The 24,584-nt window shown below is 41.6% G+C and overlaps 4 protein-coding genes and 1 non-coding gene across 7 annotated transcripts in view; 3 read left to right on the top strand and 2 right to left on the bottom strand.

Annotated features, from left to right (window-relative positions):
* Positions 1-44: 44 nt before the first annotated feature.
* On the top strand, positions 45-4,408 carry LOC135338869 (heat shock 70 kDa protein-like). Its single transcript, XM_064534955.1, has 4 exons — positions 45-238; positions 367-1,742; positions 2,147-2,281; positions 4,158-4,408. Exons 1-4 carry the CDS (start codon positions 97-99, stop codon positions 4,353-4,355), a joined length of 1,851 nt encoding a protein of 616 aa, XP_064391025.1. The 5' UTR covers positions 45-96; the 3' UTR covers positions 4,356-4,408.
* Positions 4,391-17,626, bottom strand: LOC135338860 (uncharacterized). Of its 3 annotated transcripts, none has more exons than XM_064534940.1 (22): positions 17,459-17,626; positions 17,149-17,364; positions 16,742-16,898; positions 15,655-15,806; positions 15,347-15,522; positions 14,941-15,161; positions 14,755-14,833; positions 14,417-14,543; positions 14,177-14,267; positions 13,522-13,737; positions 12,783-12,965; positions 12,448-12,613; positions 11,820-12,075; positions 11,398-11,671; positions 10,956-11,074; positions 9,028-10,639; positions 8,311-8,529; positions 5,905-5,990; positions 5,616-5,847; positions 5,233-5,442; positions 5,083-5,142; positions 4,391-4,677 (listed from the first exon to the last, which is right to left on the bottom strand). In XM_064534940.1, the coding sequence occupies exons 2-22, from the start codon at positions 17,277-17,279 to the stop codon at positions 4,492-4,494; spliced, it is 4,953 nt and encodes a 1,650-aa protein (XP_064391010.1). In that variant the 5' UTR covers positions 17,280-17,364; positions 17,459-17,626; the 3' UTR covers positions 4,391-4,491. The 3 variants fall into 3 exon arrangements, with proteins under 3 accessions (XP_064391010.1, XP_064391012.1, XP_064391013.1); XM_064534942.1 differs by lacking the exon at positions 17,459-17,626 and adding an exon at positions 16,950-17,075 and having other exon boundaries at positions 17,149-17,279; XM_064534943.1 differs by lacking the exon at positions 17,459-17,626 and adding an exon at positions 16,950-17,058 and having other exon boundaries at positions 17,149-17,248.
* On the bottom strand, positions 6,044-6,115 carry Trnag-ucc (transfer RNA glycine (anticodon UCC)). Its single transcript has one exon. It is a non-coding gene; the product is annotated as a tRNA-Gly (tRNA).
* The window catches only part of LOC135338878 (NADH dehydrogenase [ubiquinone] 1 alpha subcomplex subunit 13-like), an 81,911-nt gene continuing 64,950 nt past the window's right edge, over positions 7,624-24,584 (top strand). The window contains exon 1 of the mRNA XM_064534967.1: positions 7,624-7,628. The gene's annotated coding sequence lies outside the window, so the exon portion shown is untranslated. The remainder of the gene's footprint in view (positions 7,629-24,584) is intronic.
* On the top strand, positions 17,617-24,425 carry LOC135338875 (vesicle transport protein USE1-like). The gene is made up of 7 exons (XM_064534964.1): positions 17,617-17,795; positions 17,872-17,921; positions 18,961-19,036; positions 19,932-20,129; positions 20,216-20,250; positions 20,968-21,115; positions 24,126-24,425. The coding sequence occupies exons 1-7, from the start codon at positions 17,682-17,684 to the stop codon at positions 24,306-24,308; spliced, it is 804 nt and encodes a 267-aa protein (XP_064391034.1). The 5' UTR covers positions 17,617-17,681; the 3' UTR covers positions 24,309-24,425.

The following is a 24,584-nucleotide window of genomic DNA, read 5'->3' as shown; positions in this document are numbered from 1 at the left end:
GGGGGTGTAAGAGCCAATATCAGCCACGCCCATCACAAGTCATCTGACACAGCTCTCTGCCTCGAATCAAAATACAAAATACAAGTAGAGTTAATAATGGCGGATGATTCATGTGATGTGCCGTTCCCTGATCCTGAGGGCAGTGATAATGAGCACGACTTTGACTCTGATGATTCCAACGACCCTATTCCACCCACTGCAGGTGGAGCAACACGAAATCTCTTCTCTACAACAGGGGGTGAGCAACACCCACACACAAACACCCCACCCCCATCTACCAGTGCAGTACAGCTACATGTATGCTTTTTTCCTATTATTGTTCATTTCCTTACACTCCACTTGTATTGCATACATTCTTTTCATCAGTTCTAGGTGACCCACTCCTTCCCTCCGTTGAAGATATCTTTGGAGAAGATCAGCCCTCTCCTCGATCCACAGCGACACCCACCACTGCCGAAAGGGCGGAGGTGATCGGCATTGATCTTGGTACCACATTCTCTTGTGTGGCTGTGTGGGACGGTAGCCATCCGACTGTCATAGCAAACAATATGGGGAATCGGACAACTCCTTCCTGGGTCTCCTTCCAAAATGAGAATGTGTTCGTTGGTGAGGCAGCAAGAAGCAAAGGCTCTCGATTCCCCCGAGCCACAATTTATGATGCCAAGAGAATGATTGGTCGCAAAATGTCAGATGCCACCATTCAGCAGTCACTGAAGCTCTGGCCATTTAACATGACTGAATTTCGTGGCAACTGTGCCATTGAGGTTTCTGGAGATACACCCCAGCTTCTTATGCCCGAAGAAGTTTCTGCTTATGTGCTTGCCAAGATGAAGCACACTGCAGAAGATTACCTTGGACATAAGGTCACGCGTGCTGTCATTACTGTCCCTGCTTACTTCAACGACGCTCAGAGGCAGGCGACTATTGATGCATCCGAAATAGCTGGTTTGAAAGTGGAGAGGATCATCAATGAGCCTACTGCAGCCGCTCTTGCTTACGGACTAGAGAGATCACAAAGAGATGACCGATCTAAGACATTACTCATGTATGATTTAGGTGGTGGCACCCTAGATGTTACTATCATGGTTATAGAAGGTGGTGTGTTTGAAGTCAAAAGCACCAGTGGAGATTCGTATTTAGGTGGGCAAGATTTTGACAATAATCTTGTTCAGTTCTTTCTGCCTGAAGTTGAGTCACAGTGCGGTGAAGACATCTCTAGGAATCCAAAGGCTCTAAAGAAGCTCCGAGATGCTTGTCAGTCACTCAAGCACAATCTTTCACACTCAGACGTGGCTGGTATCGAAGTTGACGCTCTAGTTAGCGGAGAAGACTTTGAATCTTCTTTAACAAGAGATAAATTTGTTGAAATCAATCAGGATCTATTTAAGAAATGTCTCGAGCCACTGTATAGAGCGATTACTGACGCTAGCATATCCAGGGAAGACATTGACGAGATTGTGCTGATTGGTGGATCCACACGCATCATACGAATCCAACAACTGCTAGAGGAACACTTTCCCAATAAGCCCCTGAGTAAGAGAATTAATCCCGACGAGGCCGTAGCGTTAGGAGCTGCAATCCAAGGGGCCAATCTCTCACTATCGTTTGACAAGAAGCACCCAAAACTATCAGGCATTACACTGATGGATGTGATACCAATGAGCCTTGGAATTGAGCTGGTAGGGGGAAGAATGAGTGTCGTTGTCCCTCGAAACACGACCATTCCTTACTCCCACACTAGGGTACGTGCATTATTATAATTTTAGTATCGATATAATTATTATGACTGTTAGCTTCAATCTAGTATTCCTTTTCCATATTAGCTGTGGTTCGCTTGTATTCAGTTGGGGCCTCTTTTCTTCATGGAAATTATAGCTCCTTCTATAATAGCATGGTCGATCATTTCCCACTTTTAGAGTTTCCCTGTGAGAATACTGCCTGCATGCAGCAAAATATAATATGTTCATGATGATAATTGTATGTGGTGTATTAGCGCTTAATGTTGTGTATACATTTGGCATATCCACCGAGGCGTCAGCACCCGCAGTGCTTTCATTATAGTTTGATGAAGTAGCACGTACTACAGCTGTATACTCTGCACCTCTATGGCTATATTAGGGTGACCATGTCCTTTGCTTACACACAGGTGTATCGTAACAATGAAAACTACCAGACTCGAGTAATTGTGGAGGTATTTGAGGGAGAAGACAAAGCGACCAAGAACAATAGGTTACTCGGCAAGTTTACACTACCAGGGCTGCCTCCTAGACCAAGGGGACAGGTCAGTGCTCTATGGTATGGGCTGATGGCCGGTGTATGTTCGTGTCAACTTGTGTAATTATTATAAATACATGATTTGCCTGCTGCGTATGTGTATGTAATAGGTATAGCATGAGACCAAGTGTTTGCTTGTGTTGTGTGGAATATTATACACATTGATTCTCATGGTGTACAGTAGAACCTCCATTAACGACCACCTCCAAAGAGCAACCACACGCTATATAACGGCCAAGAGCTCAGGTTCGGATTGAAACTTTAATGTAAAGCAACCTCTCAGGAGCGACCACCTCTCTACTCCGTATAACGAGCAGCTTTCTATGGCGCAATATTAGTGCCAAAATTAGAGTATATACGTATTTGTATCTAGGGGGTACTCTTTTTGTAAACTGGTATAGAAAATAAACATTCAGGGGTACACTTTTTAGTGTAGACTATCACTTGGGGGTACTCTTATCAGTTTAGGTACACAAATAATTTGTTTGAGGGTACATACTCTTCCATAATTATTATAATGACCTGAAGAGAGTACTGAACTAAAAAAGAGTACCCTCAAATAAAAAGTATACCCTCAAATAAAAAGAGTACCCTCAAATAAAAAGAGTACCATCAAATAAAAAGAGTACCCCCAAATAAAAAGAGTACCCCCAAATAATTTCTAAGATTAAAGTACAAGCACTTTAACCTCTACTTAGAGGTGTGGCTTGTATTTCTATTTAGAGCGCCCCTTAGAATTGTGAGCAATATTAATCATTGAACAGTCCCTTGGAAGTCTGGTGTAACTACGCTGGAAGCTGCTGATAGCTGATTTATAGAGAACTGTTGACTGATATTGTTGATGGCTCGTTGAGTCAAACAGAGGCAGAAGCCCTGGGCTATGTAGCACACGCTGTCTTTAGAGGACATGCTGGTGGCGAGACCATGCAGTTGCGAGAAGATTTTGTACACCTACCTTAGTTTCTGAAGAGGTGGGAAGGCCTTCATCAGATCCCTTATGATTAGTGTTCTAAGGGACTACCAAAAATTGATGTTTATTATTAATTTTTATGAGACTAGATAATAATTATGGTGCTTTTATTACATGGACAAAACGTACTCAAAGTCTAAGGATGCGCTCTAAATAGAAATACACGTAGAGGTTAAAGTACGTGAACTTTAACCTTAGAAATTATTTGGGGGTACTCTTTTTATTTGAGGGTACTCTTTTTAGTTCAGTATGGAAAATATATTTGAGGGTACTCTTCAAGTCATTATAATATGGAAGAGTAGGTACCCTCAAAAGAAATATTTGTGTACCTAAACTCATAAGAGTACCCCCAAGTGATAAAAAGTGTATCCCTGAATGTTTATTTTCTATACCAGTTTACAAAAAGAGTACCCCCTAGATACAAATACGTATATACTCTAATTTTGGCACTAATATTGCGCCATAGGCTTTCTAGTTCCCAACCAGCTTTAGCAAGGGATAATAACCTCCCAGAACGGACAGCCACACCCAAAATTAGCAGAAATTTATTATTGAGATAGCATTTTACACAGTCGTGAAAACCTAGCTGCATGTAGCTTATCTCTACAGCCTTTTCAAAGCTTGTATGAGCTAAAGAAGCAGTTAGCAAAGCTCCAAGATTTATTTGCAGCAAGAAATGACTCATAGAGCATATACATAGCTGGCAATCGGAACCTCCCAAGGAAGACCACCTCTCTATAACAGCCAAAAGGCTGTTATATTAATTCCCCAATGGTGTCCGTTTTATGGAGATTCCACTGCATGTATAATTGTGTGTTTTATATCACGACAACCCAACAATCGTGTTACTCATTCACAGTGGATCATCAGCACTGAATCGTAAATGATTTGTACACTACCCATTCTCAATCAGGTCCAGATCCCAGTGACTTTCACCATCGATGCTAACGGTGTGCTAGAGGTGACAGCCAGTGTGAAGGGGGAGGAGGGATCATCAAAGACTGTGGTGATTCAGAAAGACAAAGGTCTACTCACTGGTGACGAGATTAAGAACAAAGCCAAACTACTGAATAAGTGGGAAAAACGGTGTAGGGATAACAAATTAAACTGATTGTTTTCTATTGTGCATATGTGTTGTGTGTTGACTCTTTTGTTTGTACTTTATACTTTTCAATAATACAAATAATTATATACAAAAATATAAAGGGGATAAGAGTACGGTCATGTGATTATAAATAAGACAAGAGCTAGTCCAATTTCAGCTTAACCTGACAAGGCACAATGTGCAAGTCCTTGCCACTGCTGCACACAACACTAGCTTCATCCAGTGTAGCCACATGGCTGATGAGAGTCATACATGTAGCTCGGTCCGGTAGCAAGTACTGCTCAGAGTGCTTCCTGCCAGAATCAATATCATAGACGACGATGTGAGACTGCATGACAAAAAGTAGGGATAAAATTATTAGCCCTCCGGCAACCTTCACTTCAGGCCGGCTGTAACATTTTTACTGGCATGCATGCTTCTAGTAGTAACATTTTTACTGAAGCATGCATGCCAGTAAAAATGTTACAGCCGGCCTAATTAACTAATTAGTTAATCCACAGTTGTATTAGTTAATCCACAGTTAAAACTGCGCTATGCATATTATTGTCCAGTTAAGCAGATGTTAGAGAATCGCATGTATAGCACGATTCCGAACAGACTGTAACAGCCCTCAATATGTAAGAGAAAACTAATATAATGTGGCCAGGAGCGGCTACGTCCCAAGGCATAATAAAGGACGACTTCACCCTACCTACAAACTGTATCTGACAGGAATACGCAAACACACAGTCACCTCAAGACTTGCTGCGACGTATTTTGATCCCATTACAGCAAAGTCATTACACAGTCCATCCTATAAGGAAGAAAGGTTACACAATAACTAAGGCATACTTCTCCTGGCAGGGGTAACAATTATTACAATCATGTACATGTAAAACCTGACCAGTGATATCTTGTGTAGTGCCTCCCCCTCAATGCAGTCCCACACTCGTATACAATCGGTCAAAAGAGCAACAACCAATAAGCCGGCAGATCCCAACTTGATTACACCTCCTTCAAACTCGCCATAGTCATGGATAAGCTCTGCAGTATCCATGTCCCAGTGGATAATGAGGCCCTTACTGCAGCCCGACACACAGCCATGGGTGGGGCCCTAGACAACAACATACATTGTACATGTACATCACTGGTATAACAGCATAAAAATGTTTAAAATGCGGTGTCAAAATACAGTGCTAGACTATTATACAGTAACTAATGACAGTCTGCTATGAAAAACAAACTTAAGTGAATAAAATACATCAGTGAGATCTATACGTCACTTACGTCTATGCACAAGATGTCTCTGATGTTGCCACAGTGGGCATGTAAAGTGCTGACTGGCATGAGGTCCATTCTTCTCAACACACTCACAATAGAATCCTGGCTACCAACAATTACTCGGTCATCATAACACCGAAGGACGCTAATTGCTTTAGTGTGCATACGGTCAGTCTTTTGCAAAATACCATTGTGGCCAATCAGATTAACTGCTCCATCCATGTGACCAGTAAATATCCTAGGTTAATTTGTATAACCATAACTATTAATTCACTGCAATAAACTAACAACTTACCCTTGAGAGTTGATGGTGATGGTTGTCACACCGACTGTACCAAGGTTCAGGCAGAATATCAATGAACCAGTGTCAGCATTCCATGCCTGTACAAGATAAAGCAGAAGTACAGCAACTGATACAAATAGCAAAAAACAAATGCGTTGGCCGGGAGTCGAACCCGGATCTATTGCTTGGAAGGCAACAATGCTGACCGTTACACCACCAACGCTTGGCACGACTGGACTGGTCTCTCGTTAGTTTGGGTGTTTTTATGGTTTGACCTCACACTTAGAGGCAAAACAATATAGTAGCCACCAGCTACATGTACCCAGAGATACAAAAGAAAGGGGATTGGAAACGACCGCCCACGCCCTATGTAAAAGGACTGACATCCGGTGAAGCACTCCGTGTAATTATTGCGCTCACAAATAATTACATGGAGGACTGCGCTACGGTTTTGTATCCCTGGTTTCTAGCTCTCCTATCCACTAGAGATCACTCAGGGCCTGGGAGATACTTGAGAGAAGTAAGCTTATACCACTGACAAGCTCTAAGTCCGTTGTCTTTACTCTGTTTCCAATTTTTTTGAGTTTAGCTTGAATTACTCTCTGTCAACTTTTCTCTGTCCCTCCTGTGAAGTCAAAACAGCAAAGGACATTGCTTGACTTGGTTATTATGTATCTAAGTGCTACATAGAATGGCTTCATGCTATAAATAAGCTGTACTGTTCATAAACGTTTGCAGTATAGTCCTTTAAACTGCTTTAGTATACTTTTAGACACACCATGGGCCTGTCCCTCCTACGACTTCATAGTAAAGGCTATTTCTTCTTGCATAGCATTTATTTGTCTAGTAATAGTGGCTGCGTTGCTTAGTTGACTTTTTAGAGCTAAATTCTCTTTACTTTTTAGAAAAATCAACATTAAAAATGATCAATTTCACTGTTTCTATGTACAGCACATTGTAGAGCAGTCAAGACAGGTAATGAGCATGCTGACTATAAATATAATCCTTTGTAGTTTTAGCCACGCCCTATAACGCGGAATGCTTCACGCAAGAATTTCGTAAAAATTTCGTTTCCAATCCCCTTTCTTTTGTATCTCTGATGTACCAGAAAAGTTTAGACAATTAGGAATGCCCACACCACTTCCACTTCTTATTAATGGTATTGAAGTGGTTACTAAATAACAATCATAATTTATACATGTACATTGTACACACACACGTATAATAATTATATCATTCTGTACATGTAATTATAATGAAAGCACTGCGGGTGCTGATGCCTCGGTGGAGGTGCCAAAGCTACATAACATAAAGCTACTAACAGCGTTTATACACACATTATATATCAGCTTAGAATATTTGATTAATTTTGCTGCATGCAGAACTCAAAGAGTGGGTAAGGTCACTCCAAATGAGACTGTAGTTTCCCGTCCAACTTGCGCTTCCTGCTTTAGCTACCTCATTGATAGTCATTATGGCCATTATTTCTCTAATTATCAATGAAATATTGAAATTACTTTTTTCTTGTTCTTTGTTGCCTCTAAGCACATTGGTTGGCTGAATTTTTGTGGCTAATTAATTAAATTCATTGATGACGGAACAATTTATAATTATATTCATAGTAATGAATAATGATAATACTGCTCACATCCGCTTATAATTAACTGGAGTCTCTGACGAGAAACTACAGTCTCATTTGGAGTGGCCTAATGATTGGCTATGATTGTTGTTAAAAACGATCGATGCCACAGTTCAAGCCTAAGATTAATGGCTGCATCAGTAGAGCCTTGCCGCTCTCTTCTCACTGTTGCAGTTACCAATAGCTAGCGTTCTAGTGCAAAGCTAACTACTAAGTTGAGTAGCAACACTCCATGGACAAGTTTTGCTACACACTTTTCTGAAAAGGCTGCAATGGCATTCCAAGTAAGCAAAACTAGGTATAACTCGAGAACGAAGCATTATTTTATTTGTAAATCCACGAATTAAAATTCAATTAAACAAGACTAGAAGCCTATAGAAACTCTTACTTGTACTTGATTCATTGCTGTAGCAGTCTACACAGACACACTACCGTATACCTCGCTTGGGCATAATTATGGTTAAGACCCCTTATTGCACGAGTATTCATACTATTGACTTCAAATCGTTTATGGTGAAGTTCTCTGCAGTTTTATTAGCCACGGCCGTTATTCGAAAACAACCAAAGCACGTCGTCAATTACTAGACCAGATGTGATACGGGTTTAATTGCTGTACAAACTCCAGTCACTAGTACCACATCATGCGATTACAGCAATTATTAAAGCAAGAGGAAAGAGCTATAATTACAGCAGAAGCAATGGAGTTTAAAGTGGTGGGACTTGAATCATTAAATTTTGAGCGTCAGCAAATTTCAGCTAATATTCAAACATGATCATACCTCAACTTGTCCGTTTCCACATCCGACAGCAACAGTAGCGTTCCAAGTCCCCATACACCAGACCGTGGGCACACTATGCTCTGGTTCCGTTTCACTGTCATCAACAGAACAATATTGCAGCGCCATATTGGCTGTGTACTGAGAGAAGATGTTGAAATGTGAAGCAAAATCATAGCCAGTCTCGGGGATGGGTGCTTGAGGTGAAACAGGGGACTGCAACTGCATAAAGTAAAAAGACTGGTGCTATATAGAAAAATATATAACAGCTGCAGTGTAATATTAAACCAACGATATTGATGGTACAAAAACTAATAATTATGTATAGTACACAGATTATAGTACACAGATCTAATTTATCGGACAGCCCAATAACTATTTTTAAAAGTGTCCGAGTATATTGGAAGATAAAGCACGTGAAATGTCTGGAATAATTAGAAGAAGCAGCTGCATGCGAGCTAGCTAAGTTTAATAGAACAGTGTGCGACTGAATAGTCTCTATTGCTGGCTATAAAGCTGGTATTGTTCGAATACTTAGAACAAATATAAAATTAAAGCAACAGAGTGTCCACTGTATTAGATCAACGAAAATTGCCCAGAAAAGCGTCCGGAATAATTAGAAGTCCGATAAATTAGAAGATATAAGGTACTCTATTTTTATTCTCATACAGCCAACACACAACAGTGTACATGTATAATTATGACAAGGTTTTAACTCACATTCGTAACGAAAGAGCTAGCAGAAGCTATTGACAGGTTTCCCAGTGATGGTTGGCGAGAGCTCTCATGTTGTGGTTGAAAAGGCCCAGAAACGCTCCCCAGTGATCGATTCCTCGTATGACCTTTGAAGAACAGGGGGCCTCTATGAGGAAGGTCATTGCCAAGAGAATGATTACGTGCATGACCACGTTGATACGGAAGTTTTTTCTCACTGGCACTTCTGCTTACAGAGGGAGAGCATGAAGTCAGCTGAATGTTTTGCACCCTCTGTGATTGCTGAGGTACTTCACATGCTAATGTAGATTCAGATTTACCGTTAGGTGCTGTTACATGTACATTAGTACTCACTGCAGGTAATAAACTAGGATTCCTGGCTGTTGGGGTTGATGGGAGAATTCTTGATGTTGAGATCATTGGTGGCTCGAGGGGGACCTGTATTCCTGGACGTTGATTTGTGAGGATAGGAGAAGGACTTGAGGAGAAGTTTCGCTGATAAGTTGCAGCATGGTTTGTAGGGCTACATGTAGAGTGCACAACAGTACCTGAGATAGACAATGAAGCACATGTGGATGAGAGATCGGATGAGAGGTAGCGATTTGAATGAGAACTACGGACCAATTGATCTATTTGTTTAGTAGAGCTTGAGCTAAGTCCAGAATTGACTGACAAAGACCTCTGAACATTCACACCACCTTGAAAAGAATTTCGCCGAAATCCATAGCCCTGACTGCCAACAATTGGACTATCTGATCGGGATATTGTTGGAATACTATGCGGACTGGTTCCAATGTTGTCAGGAGGAGACACTTCTAAAGAGATGTGAGGCAAACTTGTTCGACCGGAAGTACTTGCCTGCCTATTAAAGCTCAGTTGACCATGTGATAGGGCACGCGAATGTGTTCTAGTATCCCTTGTGCTAGCAGAAGAAGAAGTAGTATGTCGAGGATACGAAGTGTTTTGTGGAGTAGTGTAGGGAGTAGGATACGTTTGAGTGTAAGCTTGAACTCCGCTAGCCGGTATTTGTTCGTTGACATATTGAGGTTGAACAGCTGCATATGCCGACGTATGACGTGGAATTCCAACAGACTGGCCTTGAGCTGTGGTGTAGGGCTGTGTTCCAGCATAATTATTAGTTGGCTGAAGAACCGGACATGTTGTATAAGTTTGATGCGGTGTAGGTGTCACCCTGGTCGCTGAAACGACTTGAACAGAATTTGAACTACCACTCACAGAAGAATTGTACTGAACTTGGGGAGTATAATTTACAAGGTGAGGAAAATTATTCATACTAACTGGTGGAGTGGATCCTACAGGAAGAGGAGAATCTGAGTGGTGTATGACTGAAGAAGTATGTGATCGGGACAAGGTGTGTGATAAATATGGGAAATTTGCAGCATTGGGAAGAATGGAAGTGGGGGCAGAAATATTGTGAAGAAGGGAAGAAGTGTGAATAGTAGAGGGTAGATTACAGCTAGATCCTATAGTGGTATTGCTTTTAAACAGCGGGGTAGTGGATGGTGTGTAGTCAGAGTTGTCTTCACAACCGTCAGCAGCTGGCCGATTACTTGTATCTGTGGCAACTAAGTGAAGGGGTGGCTCACCACAAAGCTCACTGAGAAGGAAAAATAATTATAGTCAGATGAAACACTCAATTGATTTGACACCAGTCTAACACATTGCTCTCTAAGTTATTCGTGTTCCCAGCTCACTGCTCTGACCGCTGGGCTACAAGGCATTGAAGCGGAGTGTGAATAGACTCACTATAAAAATGATCATGTATATGTACTATAATGTCTAGCTAATTCATTTGTGAAAGGTGCACTAGCTAAAGCAAAAACAGCACATACATTATTATAGGCTCCAGTAAAATGGTGTTGTACGCCTGACAGTGATGTACAGACTAAATAAATTGCCATGGAGGTACACACCTTCGGACAATCGTTCTAAGACAGCGCCTTCCTCTTGGTTGGCTGTCCCATACTCGGATGTCACCATCAAGACTCACACTCACCACCATATCGCCATCAACACACATACAGTCTATGTCCTGAAACAAAAAAAGTTAACATACGGAGCCCAGCCATGTATAGTACAAATAACAAGATCATCGTGCAGATGCGCTCTATCAAATTCAGAAAGGTAAAAACACCACCATCCAATCAGGCAACAGATTACATAACTTTATGTAATCTGTTGCCTGATTGGATGGTGGTGTTTTTACCTTTCTGAATTTGTACTTTAGTACACCTTAGCGGTGCTCTCATGTGCAATAATACCATACGCACATCTTAAACACAACTGCTAATCCACACCCCCATACGGTATTTTCCACCTATACCAGCACACTAATTGTACATACATACGACTCACTTGTGTGTGTCCTTTGAGGCAGGCTACCCTGGACGAGTGTTTCCTCATTCTCACACTCTTGATAGACATGTGATGACGTTGCCTGGAGCTCCGGATTAGAAAGGCAATATATGCTGTGGCACTGGTGCTCAGGATGATAATGAAGATCCCACGTAGCATGTAGGGGTGCACGAGGATGTGTGGTAATGTGGGAGTGGGAGTTTGTGAAGACGAGGGTGGTGGGGAGGACCCAAGGCGCAACGAGAGGGAGATGGGCGGGAGCAAGGTTAAGAACCTAAGTAATTTTACTGCTTTAGCACAATAATACTGTACAGTGTGCATACATGTAAATATCTGCAATCACGTGAGTTTAAGCACACAAACACAAAAATGTATTGGGTAAGAAGACTATTATCACATCAGTCATGGTATTACCTACCCACCTTCCTTCAGTGCAGAAACCAGCATACTGGAGTAGGCGTGGCCAGTGTATGGTGATCATCTTCCTCCACATTCCCATTACACCACTAACACCTTCACTCCTCACACGCCTCACAAAAACGTCACTATCATTGAGCTGCATAATGCTGTCGACAAAATGTGAGCCAGATTGAAAGTCAGACTTCGACTTCCCCTCAGTTTCCAATGTTTGGTCTTGGTTAATTGGTTCTCTAGAAGGCAGCTCATTCAATTCATCTCCTGCCAGTAATAAATGGTGCTAAACGTACATGTACATGTATGATATAATTATAGGGAGAATTAACATAATTATGTACAGTTTACTGTTAGCAGATACCAGCACTGACTTTCTCACATACATACATGTATATAGTACAAAGCATTAACAGAATGGCCACACCAATACATACTCTTCTTTGCGGATGTGGAAATGGCTAGCCTGCCCTGTGGCCCTAATACATGTACATACATGTACATGTAGATATAGAGATGTTTTCTATGTGGAAGTAAGGCTTGCTACATGTAAAACGTACAATAATTTGCTACAGGCACATGCACCTCACAGAAAGGTATTTGTATAGTCCACTGCAAAGGTACCTACAGTGTACTCACCTACGTGTACTGACAGCACTTGCTGTAGATGAGGGAGGTTGAGGTGGTCCATTGCAGACATTTCAGGCTGAGAGGTGGGGGCTGCAGTCTCCTTGAGCCCAGTCAGCATGTTGTGAAAGGTTTCTGTATTGGTGAACCATGCCACCAATACCACTGACAGAGCAACCTGGAAGAGTAGCAAACAGGATTGCATGTCAGGTACAAGGAGTGTCCAATAACTCCTCCTCTTTAATATACACGCACACACGTAGTACAGCTAGTGTTCGTGAATTCATACTTGTGCAACATTAATCTGGACCCTCATTTATTTCAGCTACTGTAACAATGCTACTCACCATTAGCAATCTAGAGACAGGTCTCACACGTGCCAAAAAGTAGAAGAACTTGATTCTCTTGGAGCGCAGTTTCTTGGATGAGGCCATAGTAAAGGATGACGGACATGGACACGGTCCCCTGCCCCCAGGGCTCTCCTGAGCGGACCGGGGGTCAGGAAGGGGCTGAGAGTTGAGATCACTCAACTGAAGAGAGAATGATTAAAAATGTTAACCACATTTCACCAAGTATACAGGTTTCCTTCAAAATATAAAATGTAAAGCTGGCTGTGTATGTGTGTCTGTCTGTCTATTCCAGCTGTAATTGCCTAACGGTTACAATGCAACGGCAAATAACAGCTTCTATAGGCTTCTGCCACGTTCTCTTGGATTTTGATTCGCAGTGGATTATACGTACTTTAATTTCTGTGTCAATAGAAAACTAAAGCTACTAAAGCTTCTTTCTCGAGTTAGTTTTTTGGCATGCTCACAGACTCCAGGCCAATTTTTCACACTGCACCTATTGATTGTAAAATTGGGGGTAATTTAATGCTCTGTTTGACTACACAGAATCTGTGCCTTAAATTACATCCTGTTTATACCACGCCCAGATAAATCAATACCATGCAGACCGGCCAAGTACATGTGTATTATGTTAGAAGAAAAATTGGAGGGTAACTAAGCTAGAGTTTTGCAATATCTTGCCAGCACGCACTCACAGAACAAATATCCAAGCACGACAAACCAATCACTAATAACACACCTCAAGTCTTCTGAGATCAATAGAGAGCACGGTAGTAAAGAAAATCAGTTGTAGAAAGGAGTCACAAAGCACTCCTACCAGTGCAATTACACAGAACTCCCTCATGGTATAGTTGAAGACCAGCATAGAGAGGGTCATGATACACAACAGGGTGAGCAGGTTCTGCAAGATGGCCCAGCCCTCCTTGCTCAGACCGACGGCGATACGATACTTCACCTGGACAAGCAATACTACTAAGGTTGCAAAAAGCATGATTGTCAACATTATTTTTGCTACAATATACATGTATCACATATGTAACATGGTTTACAAGTACATACTGTACATGCAGGGTGTCATACAGGGGGGGGGAAAGGGGGGATATCCCCCCCCTATCTCCAATTTCCCCCCCCTTTTTTGCTGACTGAGGGTCCATAGCTGGCAATTTTACATACTATGAAATAACAGTTGACCTTTTTTTAGCAAAATTTTCTGGTTACTTTTCTTATTTCCCCCCTCTACTTCAAAATCCTGTATGACACCCTGACATGTGTACTGTAGCTGCTTGAAAAACATAGTTTGAAGTGGACCAGACAACATGAGTAAGTAACAGAGGCTTCATCAACTTTCAGATCAGGACATTTTTGGACACCAAAGAGAAAGTTAATGTACACACCTCTAGTTCCTCTGGAGTGGAAATGACAGCCTTGACAATGATAAGGATGTTCTCTAGACCAATGATGATGACAACGTATGGGTAGATCTCACTGCAAACAGTGAATCGTACATAAACGTACCGTACATGCAAGTCTAGCAACTCATAGACAAAACTACAAGCTAAACGAGGACAAATGACACACTGACAGCACGCAAAAGAACATGCATCCACAATGTACATAATTATAGGATCCCTAACCTGCCACTGAGGGTGATGCTGACTCCAAAGAACGTACAGATGCCTAGAGACATGGTAAGAGATGCCACCACCGTCAGGCAAGCAGTGATACCCAGACCAATCTTGGACTTTACAAGGTCAATCTTGCCTGTACAGTGTGTAAGTGTGTATGGTGTAGAATATATAAACTGATCAGTAATTGTAACTACGTGAAGGTGGAAACTTCAATTCATAGCATAAAATAAATCAAGCAGATTAACACAGTATGTCACCCAAGTAATATTTTACATGCATAATAACAGTGTTACTAGTAGCCACTTTTGTTGAATGTATGAAACATAAATAAGACACTCACTCACCAACAGAAAATGAAATGTAAAGAAAGACAATGGTGTAAACTGCAATCAGCGGGGCAAAGTCCCTCAGTCGCCACTCAGGCTGCACAGTGGATACATTATACCATTACACCAACTGATACATGTACATGTACGTTCACATGTTTCCCTAATATACAGTAGACTAGTGGAAAACAACAAAATGTTTACTTCAAAGTAGAAGTGTTGTATTACATCCTCTTGTGGCTCTGTCACTCTTGGCCACTTCGATTGTAGAGCATCCAAGCACTTGGTGAGGTTGTTAAACCCATCCCAACTGGGTTTGAGCACAAAGGTCAGTGCAAACAATTGTTGTTGGTCATTCCCACCGACCGCACCACCTTTTCTGGACAGCTGGTGCTCCTGTTCCCAATATCCACCATACAATAGCTCTACAAAATACAAGAGTACATGTAGTATAGCTTTGAGTTTGTATGACAAATAAGTTTTGCAATTAGTCTACACAAAAGGAAAGAAACACAAGGATTATACTACCAAATGTCCCGACAACCCAACCAGATGACCAAAATTAACACAAACTATTAAGCTTTCATATACACTTCTTCATGCTTAGTACCTTTAAGGGAGTGGTATCCGAGTGTGCTGTTGTGATTCTTGTCCCACTTGTTGCTGAGTAAGTCCAGACTGGGAGAGAGGATGCCACTTTGTGAGATGTGGGGGGGCTGAGTGGGTGGGGTTGTGAGGGTATGGGAGAGGTCCAGGGCAGCAGGGTGGAGCACTGGACGACATATTCTGTGAATTATCAGAGCTCTAGTTGTTACTGTATCACCAAAGGTACAACATCTGCACTAGGATGAAACGTGTATCCCCTAGCCTCCTTTACTATGGTCCCTAGCAATAATTATAAACAGTTTGGGTGTTCACTCGATTGTGTCCTCCATCTTGGATGTGAGGTGTGAGGCTGTTATCCTGGTTTGGCTGTACTGGGACCTGTGACACAGCTCAGTCTCCACACTGCAGTCCAGTTTTAGCCTCACATAAATTTGTTGGATCACAGCCAAAGGGACACCCACAAACTGTGTGCAAGGTTTGGTACATGTAGGTCATAAATATCAATAAACTTTTCATGAAAACTACACCCTGCATGTACATGTATGTGTTACTTAGGTCCCTCTTCTTAGGAGATCAGCTAGTGTAAGAGACGTTGCGGTACATTGTGTGGATGTGCGCGTGTAGAGGCGTTGGAATAATGACAAAGCGGCCTATATTACATGTCACAAGCAAAACAACGAAGGCACCAAATTTTTAAATCACAACCCGTAAAAATCAACTGTGTAAACCACTAAACAAAAGGGTGGGGGGGGGATCAAGTCCTACACTGTAAGAAAGAACTCTAGCGTAAGGCGTCTGATTGGTTGGAACACGATCAATATCTAACCAGTCAACAATTGAGGACTGCATGACCACAATGAGCATTATGTATGAGCATTATTGATGATCTTCTAAAGGTCAGAGGTCAGTTTGACATGACAGAATAACAACCTTTGTGTGAGGTCACCCCTTTTACAAAATGTAGAGACTGCACGATTTCTCTGGAGGGGCGCAGTAGCTATAAGTGAACTCATTTGCAGCAGCAGTAACATGAAGGGGCTATTTTTTATCACAAGAATCAGGGCGTGACAAGCAGTCATACTTGCAAATTATCCCACAAACATAAGCTCGCGTAATGAATTCATTAGTGACCTTTTGACCCTGCCCAACCTCCTCTGCAATGAAGAAAGCATACCCTCACAGGCTCAAAGAATATATGCTCACCCTGGCAACAATCTCATTCAATTTTGTACACACTCTCATTGAAATTCTACAGTCACCCTAATTTGACACTAATATACACGATGTGCTACTGTTACTGTAGCTGTCACAATACCCCGTAAAATCATCATTAAAACTATTCACGCAAACGCTCAACCCAGACCCACTACAACACACCGACCCACTTCCATTCACTCACCCATGAAGGTGTTCTTGCCGAAAACTTTGTAGGATCGTTTATTATCCACTGTGGTGCCCCGGTCGCCATGGTTACAGGTGAACGGTAATTCAACCACTGTGTCTTCCATGTTTTGGGTGAATTCAAATCACCGGAAGTTGTCACAAAAAACGGGAGACTGTAATGTGTGGGTGGATGGGTGAAATATGACTGTGCCCAAGTGACTCACAACATGTTTGATGCAGCACCGTGCCGGCACCATGTGTTAACACACAGGCAGCTCGTATAACTTCAGACAAGGACCCAATACAACTATTCACGTATACAGAAGCACTGTACTGGGTTGTTCAGTATACTAGGAATGGCACGTTGTAAGACATTTGAATATTGTCGACCACACTCACATAAAAACAATATTATCCTCTAACCTGCACAATATGATCACCATGACTACCACTAGGATGACAGGTCCTGGGTGACTGGCACAGAACAGCCCATGGCTGTATGCTATGCTCTCCACGCTCAGAGCCTTATTCAACTGCTGGGTTTCTCTACGCATCGTTTGTACAAGCTCACTTTGCAACGCAGTACTCCTTCACATTTGTTGTATGTTCACTATAAATGCACACTCTGTATAAGTCTCGCTGCATGGAAAAGGTGATTTTTCGAGCAGACTGTAATTATATTATAATAGCCTATGACATTTTACCTGTTACACTGCAATATAAAACCACCTACCATAATTCTTTTATGTAGCTTGTCGATTTTTTTATGTAGAATTGCTAGAACCTGGGCCTCATCTCTTATGTCGACCGCCTACAGCTAGTACAACTAGCGAGTCGAGTCCAGAGGAGTTCCTTGTTTCCCTGTGCTTTATCCAGAATGCTAGCTGTTTGCCTCATCAGCATTCTCTTGACCATGCGGTGTACGTCTGGTTAAAAATCCAGCTTTTGCACACAGGATGATTGAAGCTGTAAATATAAAAATAAGGAACGTGGAACGACTACTGTCTAGATGTGAAAGTATCTTATCAGGAAAAACTCAATTCCAAGGAAAGGAATGGAAGCTAGGAAAAGTGAGCTACCCTTTCCATTTTAAATTCTTGTTGGTGTATCTCATACACATAGTGTTTTAATTGTGTTTCTTCATAGTACGTGACGTCTTTAGAGGAACACATCAATGACTTGGAAAAGTACCCTAGGTATGTATGTATGTACGATAGATTAGAGATAAAAAAAGGAAAGGGATTGGCATACTACGGCAGTGTTTCTTAAAAGGGGGCGCAGACCAATAATAACTAGTTTTCAAGCTCTAGAGCAGTACAGTCAATTCTTTCACGCTTAGACCTCACTTTAAATAAAGCGCAGGACACGTGTAGGTGTAAGCCTTTTACGCAATTCTAAGGTCTAAAGAGACTATTAGCTAACTAAAAGTGATATTACTTCATTTTACGGGCGTTGTGCTGGTAAATAATGCGTATCAAGAATGGGTGTGTACATACATGTGCTTGATCAGAGGCCGCGCACTAAATGTTTCATTTTGCTGGCAGAGGAGGCTACAATTCGAGAGAGGCCATTGTTCAAGAGCGGCGTTTATTAGCCCCAGCTAATTTAGTTTGTCATCAAAAGTTCTTTTCACCTTCATTCACCTGCATAAACTCGAATTCTGCCATGAGAAAGTCTTTGTGAAGCACTAACAAGCGTCTACCTAAGCTAGCTGCTAATATTAATATGGCTGCCACGTACAGAAATGTAGAGTCAAAGTTCACTGAGGCTACTATATGAGAGCGGCTACTAAATATGGAGGCTACTGTTTGAGAAAGGCCTTTATACATGAGCGACCTCTGATCAAGCATAATTATAGGGTATGTAAACCAATGTGAAATGATCACTTCCTATTCCTTTATCTCTGGATACTTTTGTAGATCTATCGTATAACTGGAAAGTTTGGCAGGGATTATATTTTAAATAACAAATCAGCCATTTGAACCGAGTTGAGGTTTTTATATTTGGCGTCTGAGGTGTGGCTGCTACAGCAATGACGTTGTGTCTACCGGAAAATTACAATTTTTCAACTGTTTTTAATTTGGCAATCTTCAGTAAAACTGCCAAATTGCCAGATTAGAACACCCACTAAATGTTCCAGTTATACGGTAATTGTGTACATAGTTAATATGCTTGATTGCGATGCCTAATGTTATATATTGTCATTCAAAACCAATACTCAATTGCCATCAACAGTGTCAACAATGACCAGCTGACATCATTCAGGCAGAGAACTGGTGTACTTCGTGAGGTGCTACAAACTGAGAAAGAGGTGACCAGATCTTAAAAGGGGGCCACTGATTTTTTTTCATATACAGACTACTGTGCCCAGTAGAGCTTCAATCTAGTGGGGGGGGGGGGGGGCTGAGGTGAACCTCCCCCCCCAAAATGTTTGTAGAATAATGACATCATCACATTAGTACTGTCTATGACGTGCAATAAATTATGTAACTAGATCTACTGTGATGCACTAGCATGTAATAGGGTGTGTGGTCAACACATGTGGGAGTGGCCAAACATTTTGCGGCGTGCGTAAACCTTCCCCCCCAAACTTTTAATCCTAGATGAAACCCTGACTACCCCTATATATTAATGTTAATGTACAAACCTCCTCCACAAGTCTCTTGAGAAAAAAGGCCTACTATAATTATTGACTGTTACTGTTTGCGCATGGAACGTTATAGGAATACAATCATATTAAAGTTAGTGTACAAGGTATTAATAGCTATATACATGTAGCTAATTTAATGTTTGTTGCAGCCTTGTTGCAGCAATTCACTCTGCACTCTGCAGCTCTTTTCTTTTTCATAGACTTTCACAAGGCTATAATTATAATAATTATTGACTGTATATTGACTGTATAGTGGGTATCTGTCAGTATGCTGTCAGATAGGGCTAGAAACCTTCAATCGAACTGTACGCATGTACAACACAGTTGCTACCTCTAGATTATTTGTTCTGTCTACACTTCTTCAATCCATTTCTTTTCATTTCGATGTCATTGTTTTACTGAGCATAGGCCCTATCGTGCGGTATCTGGTTTATGGTTAGTGCATACATGTGTAAGCAGTCGATACCAGGCCCTCTTCTCTCGGATGAAGTGGGCCTGGGGACGAGGCTGTAATGCACATGCATAATTCTTGTCATAATAATTTGTTCCTGCTCAGACTGACAACATATTCAACGGTGCGTGTAACCACACAGGGAAGTCTGGTCTGACCCTCCCACTCACACACACTCAACACTCACGCTCATCACACTGTCACAGCCCACTCCCCTCACCAGTGCATGCTAGAGGAAACGAGCTTTTGTTAAGAGCTGACAGCAAACGCACCTCCTCAATGAGGGATCAACTATTTGCCAAGGTTTGAATGTATACATAATTACAGACAAAAGCACTCGCTTACTTGCACACAAAATTAATGATAGAATTTATTTGTTGACCCTGCAGACAATTGACGATGAGACATCATTACGACACAGAGGGTAAGACAATACACTGGAATTATAAAAGCTAATACATTTATAAGGTGCAGTTAAGGCTTCCACGAGTAATGGCAAGGGGCGAGTACGACTTTTTTAAAAACAGTATTGATGACCATTACCACAATTTTCGCAATTTGCCTGGATATCACTGCAAGTAAGAAGAGTCCCTTACACGTTACCTAGCTCGGAAACTAATCCTACCCCTCTTTGATACATTTATTTATTATCATATCTCTTTTTGGCCAATCCTAGCAATTTCACACTTACACTGATTCACGACTGCTGTGCATGCATGCCAGGGTGTCATACAGGATTTTGAAGTAGAGGGGGGAAATGAGAAAAGTAACCAGAAAGTGTTGCTAAAAAAAGGTCAACTGTTATTTCAATACCCAGCTATGGACACTCAGTCATACTTGAAAGGGGGGGGGGATATCCCCCTTCCCCCTGTATGGCACCCTGCATGTATACAGGGTGTCATAAAGGGGGGATATCCCCCCCTAAAATTTGCATTAGGTACTAGTTGGCGTCCATAGCTGGTAATTTTGCAGAGTATTGAAGTAACAGTGGCCTTTTTTTAGCAACATTTTCTAATCACTGGTCTTATTGCCCCCCTCTACTTCAAAATCCTGTATGACACCCTGGTATATGTAACAGTATGTAAATGATGTATGTGCAGCATTGAAGCAGCCTTCCTGTTAATAATTATGCTCAATGCAGGACAGCAGCCCTGAAAGAGGACATAGACAGTGTGGTGAACAGACACCAGAAGATGCAGGACGAAATAGCTGAAGACATGATCAGAATGGCTCACAGTCTCAAGAACAACTCACTGGTTGCCAAAGAGATCATGCTCAGTGACAACAAGGTGCAGCATTATTATTGTAGGTCAGAGGGTTAACAATATACAATACCGTAATTTTCATGAACAATTGACTCATTGCATGCAGTGATTGTTTTAAGATTCCATATTACTATTCCGTATTAATTAGAATATTTGCAGATGAAAAACCTTTGCGAATGAGCCAAATCAGCAGAAAAATTGACTCTTTGCGATCTAACTATTGCGTTCTGGCAAAGATCGTGTGCATTTACATGTACTAATTTAGGTTTGCCATTTTATTGTTGCGACTCTCGCAAAGCTCACATATGTTTGATGCTTGCAAAACATTCTAGTAATACGGTAATGCACCTATCAATGTCAGTCCCCACTACCCCCCCTGCGGGGCACAGTGGGGACATAGTGGGGTTTTGATGGGGTTTTGATTCAGCAAGTAACCCCGAGGTGCGGGATAGGGTGGGGAATTTGACTTTCTCAATATACAAACTCACAACAATAATATCCGGAAAAGTATAGCACATGCACGCGTGTAGTCAAATCCCGGGGTTGTTAAGTGGGGGTATGGGAGGGAAGTGGGGATTTGATTTCAACCAGGCCCCCTGGGGTGGGGCAGTTGATATTGATGTACTAAATCAAATCCCCACTAAACCCCGACATAGCCCGCATGGGGGGTAGTGGGGACTGAAATTGATGGTGCATAATCCTAACGTTGAACAGTTTTCTTCTTACAAATACAATTATGCATCATAATAATTATTGCAATCAATAATCAGATGAAATTGCGGCGAGTTTCAAAATGGATCGATGTGTGCATGCGCATATCATGGAATTGCGTAGCCTAATTCCCAGGCCGATCCGTCTCCAATTGAACGCTAGGTTGACTTCTAGGCCTGGTATTGATTGTATCTGGGCGTGGTTGGAATTCGCTCAAACGAGCGAATTCCTAAGCGTTTTATAATAATTAGCAAGCTAGCTAGCTACCTGTGACTCGACTATGGAGACTTCAGTTCTGGATTTCATGGACAAGGGGAGCGCTGGTCCTACCAAGCTTGTAGTCCATCAAAAATGGTAGCAACTGGTAGCAGAGAGACTTACCATATACCCTGTTGGGAACCACACAAACACTTCCCTTCCCTCAGACAGGAGCTTGAGGGCCTGGACCTGTTCCTTCAAGAGAGTAAGGCCTTCCAGAACGGAAGTCTCCATAGTCGAGTCACAGGTAGCTAGCTAGCTTGCTAAAATGCTTAGGAATTCGCTCAGAATTCGCTCGTTTGAGCGAATTCCAATCACGCCCAGATACAATCAATACCAGGCCTAGGAGTCGACCTAGCGTTCAATTGGAGACGGATCGGCCTGGGAACGAGGCTAGGAATTGCCATAAAGTTAGCGGAATTTGTTGAGGGGTTGTAATATATAGGGTGATAACTGGTTAGATAACTGCGCATGCACACACCATTTTTGATGCTAATAATTACATGTATACCCCAAAACTTTCTCTATTATCACAAAAAGCAAGAAAAATGTCAACTTGCCACTTGTAGCCAAGGTATTAACAGTAGTATATCAAGTTGCTGCTATCCCTGACAAACGTTTCGATTTCATTTATGGTAATTCAGGTAAAATGCTTTATCGTTTCGACCTACATTTGTAGTGTTCGATCAGTGAAAAATCGGCCCGGTAACTAGTCTCACGAGCGTGACGTTTTTTTAGGAGGGAACGTCCAGTCACTATTGCACTGATTCCGTGCAGAGGAGGTCGGACATCACTTGAACTTTCACTAATTATGACCTTTTAATGACATTCCAGGCCAAATTACTTTTCTGACTCAGCAGTAGAACAACGACTGGATCTAGCTTGTATGGCTACTATGTGCTGATAGGGTTAGTAACCATCACAGACACCAAACACAACTAGTTTTCAACAGATTTAGCAACAGAAACCGTGCAGAAATATTGTCTCATAAATCGGCCGCCCTCTATTACATACACTCAGGATTAGGCCGCCCAACTTTTAGAGGGCGGCTAAAAGGTGAGACTAGCAAAAGCACAATAAACACTACTGCTGAGTCAGCAAAAACGAAAAGCAATTTGGCCTGGAATGTCATTAATATTTAGTGAAAGTTCAAGTGAAGTCCGACCTCCTCTGGATTCCGTGGCCCTTGCCGAAATGCAGTCCCCGGCTCCAAAATCAGATTTGACAACGTGTTTTGTGGGCAGTGACACTCTGTAATAAAGGATAACATTGGCTCTATAAAGTATAAGAAGGCTAATTAGCCTCGGTCCCAGGCTCTCCTTTTTCTGTTCTTTGTCACTATGGTATGAATAAAGAGGTAAAGAAATAGAGATAAAGTTAAGAAAAAGGAGAGCCTGGAATATAGCGTGACGCTAGAAGGGTGGTAAAAGGGTGAAATTGAGCGTGGGCAGGTAGACACTGATAGCGGACTGCTCGATCTATGACTAATAACAGGAGTCACTGGTGGATATATAGACTTAGAATTGGCAAGCATATACAAGCTGGCTAGATTACGTGTTTTACCTAGATCTACTATTCAGTTTTATTGTGTCATACTGAATGCTAGATCTCTTAGTCATTATTATCATCTAACAGGTATATAGCTACTATATAAAGCTTGGTCTCTGCTTTGATAGATTTCTTCTAGTGTCTTAATGCCTTAATATAGAGAATACCCTACGTCACGATTGTGAGCTTCATAAAAAATGTATGTGGATCTCGCAAACTTGCATACCAGGCTTTACTTTTTCTTTCACGTCCATTGTTTCCTTCTTTACTGCCTCCCATATTGACAAGAACAAGAAAAGGTAAAGCCTGGGGACGAGGCTAGCAACCATATGAAGGAACTCGGAAGAGCTCAAACCCAAGCAAGAGCTAGCTAGCTGCGAATAAAAATGTTTTGTCTACACATGACCATTAGTTAATTAATAAGTATCTTGCATGCATAGTGACCAGCCTCTCCCTCAATGTCTGCTCGCGAGACTACCTGGTGACGAGTCTAGCACACTCTATATAATCCATGCAGGCCCTAGAGAAGACACTGAAGGCAGCAGACAACAACATCGAGGGGCTGGACAGAGAGACAGGGAGACTACAGGAGCATACTAGTGGCTGTGCCTGGGGAATATGGATATTGCTACTGGTCGTGTTCGTAGTATTCTTTGCCATGATACTTTTAATTAGAATTGTACCAAAGCCAAGAACATGATAGCATTTTGTACATGCATACATGTAACTTAACTGTTCAATGTACTTGCTATAACCACCAAATTTTATGAAAACACTGAAAAGGGATAGGCCCTGATAAATATGCTTTTTTTTTCTATTCTTGAAAAATGTGCCTACATGTATTATTTGCTAGATTTTGCTCCAAAAATTAATGTGACATAATAAATATAATACAGACTAAATTATATATGACGTAGACATTAACACAGCACACACATGACATAATCAGTGTATCTTACTGACTTGCACTAGACAT

Source organism: Halichondria panicea, chromosome 7 (genome assembly GCF_963675165.1).
Source record: "Halichondria panicea chromosome 7, odHalPani1.1, whole genome shotgun sequence".
NCBI lineage: Eukaryota > Metazoa > Porifera > Demospongiae > Suberitida > Halichondriidae > Halichondria > Halichondria panicea.
Note: the sequence above shows the minus strand (reverse complement) of the source record. Positions and strands in the feature narration are given on the sequence as shown.